Source organism: Medicago sativa, chromosome 3 (genome assembly GCF_051527215.1).
Source record: "Medicago sativa cultivar Bolivia chromosome 3, Bolivia_mono, whole genome shotgun sequence".
NCBI classification, from domain to species: Eukaryota; Viridiplantae; Streptophyta; class Magnoliopsida; order Fabales; family Fabaceae; genus Medicago; species Medicago sativa.
This window is the reverse complement of record NC_140751.1, coordinates 71686855-71693977: the sequence shown is the minus strand read 5'-3', so window position 1 is coordinate 71693977 and position 7123 is coordinate 71686855. Positions and strand designations below refer to the sequence as shown.

At 32.4% G+C, this 7123-nt stretch overlaps 1 protein-coding gene across 3 annotated transcripts; it reads left to right on the top strand.

Annotated features, from left to right (window-relative positions):
- The first annotated feature begins 426 nt into the window (after positions 1-426).
- On the top strand, positions 427-6766 carry LOC146939854 (uncharacterized). Of its 3 annotated transcripts, none has more exons than XM_085753412.1 (11): positions 427-533; positions 1768-2044; positions 2136-2290; positions 2408-2501; positions 2614-2684; positions 2768-2874; positions 3400-3521; positions 5235-5320; positions 5719-5778; positions 6188-6292; positions 6388-6766. In XM_085753412.1, the coding sequence occupies exons 2-11, from the start codon at positions 1837-1839 to the stop codon at positions 6505-6507; spliced, it is 1128 nt and encodes a 375-aa protein (XP_085609538.1). In that variant the 5' UTR covers positions 427-533; positions 1768-1836; the 3' UTR covers positions 6508-6766. The 3 variants fall into 3 exon arrangements, with proteins under 3 accessions (XP_085609538.1, XP_085609536.1, XP_085609537.1); XM_085753410.1 differs by having other exon boundaries at positions 5232-5320; XM_085753411.1 differs by having other exon boundaries at positions 427-1220; positions 1458-2044; positions 5232-5320.
- The last annotated feature ends 357 nt before the right edge of the window (positions 6767-7123 follow it).

Below are 7123 nucleotides of genomic sequence, written 5' to 3'. Positions count from 1 at the left end.
AAAAAAAAAATTTCAATTTTTTTAATTTAAAAAAAGAATTTTTAGAATTTTGAAAAAAATATTTGTTTAATTATGTGGCATGCCACGTGGCAAAAGTTGCACAGTCAGCAACTGCCACATGGCCAAAACTATGCAAAATCATAATTGAAGTGGGGTCAGGGACCTTTTTGAAACATAATATTTTTTGGAAGGATGTTTTCAAATTTTTTTTTTTTTACAAGGACGAAAATCAAAACGCGCCTAAATTACATACGAATTGCATATTTAAGCCATAAATAAGAGATGAATGCCAACTTTTTTTGTTTGAGTTTAATAAATAAATATATGAATAAACAAATAATTATTATTAATTTATTATTAATACGTGTGTTATTCACTCAAAAATAAAAAAACACAACAAAATCGCAAATCGCTTGTCAAAAAAACAAAATCGCAAATCGGAAACGGCAAGCAGCAGGAACAAACTGAAATCGCAAAGAGAGTGAAGCAAGAAACGGCAACACCAGAATCGCAAATCGCAAGCAGGGAGAGAAGTAAGTTATTGATTTGTGTAAAAAAGATAAGATTCAGATTCCTTCTTCTCCTGTTCTTGTATTCTTGTGCTTTTTTTTTTCTCACGGTAACGGCGTTCCTTAACGGCCGCAACGGCGATTTTCCTGTGATTTTTGTTCTCGGCTGTGATTTTTGAAACCTTGATTAGTAGTGAAGAAGTAATTTATTTTGAATCATTCTTGTTTTTTATTTCCTTGGTTCTTGTGCCTTTTGACAATAGTCCAATGCATCATTCGAGAGAGAGAGAGAGAGAGAGAGAGAGTGGGTTTTGCATACATTGATTTTGTGTTTCTATCTCTTGCTTCTTGGTTATTCTGATCTGATTTTTTCTTGGAAAACAAATCAGTAATTTATTACTCTAAAATTAATAACTTGAAATGATGTTTCTCTTGACTCCAATTTTTCTGTGACACTATTGGTAAGATAGTAAGTGGAAATTGATGGGATGCTTTATAGTGTGAAACCTATTGTCCAGTGGAATAGCTTAACATGGTACTATCGTTGTGTTGTGTTGTGGCATAGATTTTGTGGACTGGTTATGTCTTGCTTATAATTACTAACTCAAGTGGATTATCTATATTTGTATATTTTCATAGTTTTGCTACCTGGCATAGGTTGGAAAGATGGTGTGTGTGAGGGAGTCTAAACTTATTATCAGTGCAGTGTAGGTTAAAACTAGAGAGACGCTATTACAAAAAAAAAAAAAAAATGAAAATCTAGAGAGCAGCTATATACTTATACAAGCATCAACTAGTGATGTAACTTTAGTGAACCACAAAGACACAAAACTCATAAGGATGATTACCAACATTTAATATTTTATTGAAACTTGCTAAGCTTATGCTCAACACCAACTATTGCACTCCATCCATTATACCAAAATTTTAATGTTTGACTGAAAGTAGGTCTGCACATGTTTTGAATCTCATCATGCCCTTTTTATTGTCTATGATTACTCTAGAACATCTGATATACAAAAATTCACCTGCTGCCCTCGATTTATTTCTTTATAACATGTTTTTGCAAGTAAATATTTATTGTCGTAACATTATAAATAACATGGTATAATCATCATATTCCAATGATAAAAAATTCATTCCCATTCCCAAATGCAAGCATTTTCTTGCTTCTGGTCTTTCAAATTGATGGTCAGAAACTGTATAGTTATTTTAGTTTTATGCAAAAAGCGCTTAAATAAGCTGTTTATCCAAACAGGTCCTAAATCTACCGAGTTCGCCCGGAAACGACATCTGAACCGTAACTCGGTCCCTTTCACATTTAGACATGCAAGTGGTGTCAAATGCTCACCGAGTCTCTCGGCTCTTGCAATCTCCGACTTTCCTTTCATCTCATCTTCGAAGCACTGAAGAACCGATTCTCTCGGGGCTCGCACAACATTATTACCGGCAAGTGAAATCTGAACCTTCAATTTTCTTCGCGTCGAAGGCTTTTTACAGTTCTGGAGTTGATAATGTTGAAGGGACTCCAACAGGTTCTTCATTCAATTGTGAACTGCAAATTCCCTTTTCGAATTTCATTTTTGTCTTGTTTTATTGATTTGTATTGTTGAATTTTGAATGTAGATGCTGTGAAGAATCTTTATGATAAGATGCTTGAGTCTGTAAATGTTAAACGATCCATGCCTCCAAATGCTTGGTTGTGGTCAATGATCGCTAATTGTAAACACCATCACGATATTAGTCTTCTGTTTGACATTTTGCGAAACCTTCGCAGATTTGTTAGTTTCTATTCTCTTCCCCTCTCACCTTTTTTTTTCCTTCCAGTTATCATTATTTTTTTTATATTGATTCACTCTCTTTGCTATGATGTTGAATTTAATCTATTTGATGAGCAGAGGTTGTCAAATCTTCGCATACATGACAATTTTAACTGCCACCTCTGTCGTGAAGTTACCAAGGCATGTGTTCATGCGGGAGCCCTTGATTTTGGTATGCTTTATTTGCGTGTCCGTTTTGTCTTTTATAAAGCTGTGCTGTTTCATTTTTGAAATTTGAAGATATGAAATGAAATTGAGGTTTTTTGGCTTAAATGTGTGAGCAGGAAAGAAGGCTTTGTGGAAGCATAATGTCTATGGATTGGCACCCAGTGTTGCATCTGCACACCATTTACTGGTATTGTTAGACATACTAATGTCCTAATTTCTTTGATTCTGTCTCCTGTTTGCATTTGGTAAGCTATTGTCAATTTATTGCAGCTTTTTGCTAAGAACAACAATGATACTAAACTATTGGTGGAGGTAATGAAACTTTTGAAGAAGAATGATTTACCATTGCAACCAGGCACGGCAGATATAGTTTTCAGGTATGTTATTATTTTAGCATTTTCAATATTTTTGTTTCGCAATACTAAGAGTCTTTTTGAAAAAGTACTTTTCAACCTCTTAAAGCAATTGCTCAACATTGAATTAATATAATTGATGTTCCCTTTGTTGCTGACTTCCATGCACTCATTTCAAATCCTGCTTTGTGTTTAGTCCCCTGAAACTCCTTTTGTTTTATGAAGGCAACTTGGTGCCTGTGTGTGTATGGTTACAAGTCTACAATACAGTTAGTTTGCATGATTTTTTGAGCTTGCAAAATGCTGAGATGCATTGTAATATAACATGTATTTAGTACCAAAAGAACCACTTTTCGAAGCTAAAAGTGATGCAAATCAAGAGAAAAAAATGAAGAATCTACCCTTTTTTATTCATCTAAAGGGTTATTTTGGTATTGTCTAACAGACTAACACTGAACATAAATTATGATCCTCACTTTTTCTTTTTATGTTGCTTTCATTCTCTTCTTTATATGCTTCTGACCTGTTACCTTGGTCAATCATTTGCAGCATTTGTTACAATACAGATGAATGGGAGTTGATTAATAAGTATGCAATAAGGTTTGTCAAGGCTGGTGTAAAACTACGTGAAACCTCATTTGACACATGGATGAAATTTGCTGCTAAAAGAGGTGCACATAGTTTGAGTTTTCTTTTTGACTTGATGTCTTTTGTCTGCCTAATTTCATGAGCTTCTGTTGAATTTTAACAGTTGTTTGTCTAAGTGGATTCCTATATTGAACATAAGCTATACATAAAATTATTGAGATAATAAATTGCTTACTTTTTGCTGGCTTTTTGATTTTTTCCTTATGTACTAACTTGCATCTTTCCTGATGTTGGCATCCTGTTTTTTCTCAGTTTTTAGGAAATTGTAAGAAACCTAAAATTGAAATGAAAACCACATGGGCAAGGTTTAAAAATATAATTTCATAAATAGCAATAAAGTTGGAATCCTGAATTTGGTTCTATTATCGATCTGGAATATATCTTATATTTAGACAAATCATATGCACTTCTGCGTTTTTGATTGAGGAATCATGCTAGAGAAACATTTTTGCCTGACTAATGTGTCTTGACTTGCTCTATCCTTATCTTTTTTTTAAATGAATTAGTTCAACTATATTAATAACTTCAAGAATTTGATGGCCATGAATACATGTAGATGTAGTACTATCATATGATTTCAAGATCATGCTATAAATCATGGTTGTCAGACCGGGATATGTATCGTGTATCGTTTGACCACTTTTTTGAATCATGTATCTTATTGTATCATGTATCGTAAGCTACATTAACAAAAAAATTATGACTTCAAATATCATATATAAACTCTAAAATACTTCAAATATCATATATAAACTTCAAGATACTTCAAAACTCAAGTCATAAACAAAAATGAATAACATAAAGCATCCTTAATTCAATCAAAACTGTACATAACTCCATGATAACTAGGAGGTTTTAGACCCTGACCTGTTTAGGACCTGTTTGGATAAACAGCTTATTTAAGCGCTTTTTGCATAAAACTAAAATAACTATACAGTTTCTGACCATCAATTTGAAAGACCAGAAGCAAGAAAATGCTTGCATTTGGGAATGAATTTTTTATCATTGGAATATGATGATTATACCATGTTATTTATAATGTTACAACAATAAATATTTACTTGCAAAAACATGTTATAAAGAAATAGATCGAGGGCAGCAGGTGAATTTTTGTATATCAGATGTTCTAGAGTAATCATAGACAATAAAAAGGGCATGATGAGATTCAAAACATGTGCAGACCTACTTTTCAGTCAAACATTAAAATTTTGGTATAATGGATGGAGTGCAATAGTTGGTGTTGAGCATAAGCTTAGCAAGTTTCAATAAAATATTAAATGTTGGTAATCATCCTTATGAGTTTTGTGTCTTTGTGGTTAACTAAAGTTACATCACTAGTTGATGCTTTGTATAAGTATATAGCTGCTCTCTAGATTTTCATTTTTTTTTTTTTTTTTTTTTGTAATAGCGTCTCTCTAGTTTTAACCTACACTGCACTGATAATAAGTTACGTAAGTATCACCAACAGGGTGTTTTGGGATACAGGAGTAAGATACGTAACAGTGAAGGGTGTTTTCGTACCGTATCGCGATTTGTATCGTATGTATTATAGGATACAAGGTGTTCTGGGATATAGAGTAAGATACACATCAGTGTAGGGTGTTTTCATACTGTATCGCGATGCGTATCGTAGGATACTTACTACCCTGCTATAAATGATTTTTTGGGCTTTCTAAAATCGTTTCTAGTTATGATGAACTAATCATTTATGCCTTCGTGTTTTTTATTTGTAGGAGACACCGAGTCATTATGGAAAATAGAAAAGTTGCGATCTGATTCAATGAAAAAGCACACGCTGGCAACTGGATTTTCTTGTGCCAAGGTAGAAAATCCATCCACACCATTGTTTGGTTTGACAATTAATTTTGATTTTAATGCAGTTACCAAGCTTATGTGCTTTGTGTGTAGCTTATTGTGCCATATGTCAGTTTTTCTTATTAGAGAACATACTCTCTGGAACAAATACTGCACTTCATAATTTTCTATTTTGACATGTTTGTATTCATTTATTCGTTTTTTAAACAATCAAGGTTTTCTTTTTAAAGAAAAATAAAATAAAAGCTTCAGAATTTTCCCAATTTTTTAGAAACCTTACCCTGTATTAAGTTGCATCACATAAGTTCCCAATTCTGATGTGTTTCGACTTTCCAGTTGCTGAATTCTGTTGTAGCAGAGTTTCACTTTTATAAGAAGTCTAAGCCTGTTTTTATGATTTTGTAGGGTCTTCTGTTGGAAGGTAAGCCTAGTGACGCTGTTGCCATCATTCAAGATCTAAATCAGGTATGGAGTGTATGTTCTTAACATTTTTTTTTCTTTATTATCAATTTCTTCACCGATGATTGAAACAAAGAAGTACTTCTCAAATAGAAATAAAACAGCGTTAGTTGAAGTCATGAGGTTATCATCCTGTAAAGATTGGTTAAAGTACAAATCAGATTGTATAAGAACAGTTGTGAAGATAGGGGGAAAAATTATAGCTTTTTGTATAGAAACTTCAGAGTCAAATTAGTTCCACAACATGATGGTCAAGAAATTACAATTATATAATTAATTATATTTTCTGGATCTTTCTTTTTTTCTTTATTTGTTATGATGAGTGACTGTTAGCAAACTGAGTTGAACATCATATTTATCTTCGATAGTTTTTTTTTTTATTAACTCTTTGTTTTATTGATTTCATTGTTGCTAGACTTTGTCTGATACCAAAAAATCTGGCATGAAAGATGAACTTCAGAAACTTGTATCAGAGTGGCCTGTTGAAGTTCTTAAGCACAAAAATGAAGAGGAAAGAAAGGTATACTATCTCATTGCAAATAAATTTTAGTTATCATTCTACTTCAGTTTCTCCTCTATAAGACAGTAACGTGTTTTTTTCTGCTTTACTGACAGGCATTAGCAGTCTCTTTGAAATCTGATATTCTTGCAATGGTTAATGATTTACTGGACATGGGACTTGAGGCAAATATAAGTTTGGAAGACCTAAACAGAAGAGAAGTTGTTCCACAATAGCATTTGCTCAGAATTTTTTATGATTCCCAAGTTTTTGAATATGCTTGTAAGAAGAGTATCTCTTTATAAAGATGCTTCATAGCACTAGTTAGATACCAAGTCTGTGATCATAACAAATGTAGTTTTACTAAATGGAAATTGATTATTATTTTTCTTCTAGCATTACTAACCCCAAGTGCTAAAGATTTGGTAGCATATTGGTGGCATTTAGCATGTTTTTCAAGAACTGAAATCTAGATTTCAATATTTGAGAACAAAAGTAATTCCTTACTATCATTACAAGTGAGGATACTTTCTGTTTTTTTTTTAACCTTTTTGGTTCATGTTGAAGTGAATTATTACTCCCTTCAACTTCAATGAATAAGTTGTTTTTGATGTTATCTATTAATTGGATTTGGGTATTACGGAATACATTGCTAATTGAAATGACAATTGAGTAGGCATACTACCAGCCTAAGTTTGTATTTGCTAGTAAAATAATTTGCACTAGACAATTGTTTGTTAATTGATTATTATATTAATAATCGAAGAGGAATAAAGATTAACTTTACAAATTCTGTATAAGCCGTCTTATAAAGTTTTTATTTTTTTTGAAGGAAGCCGTCTTATAAAGTTA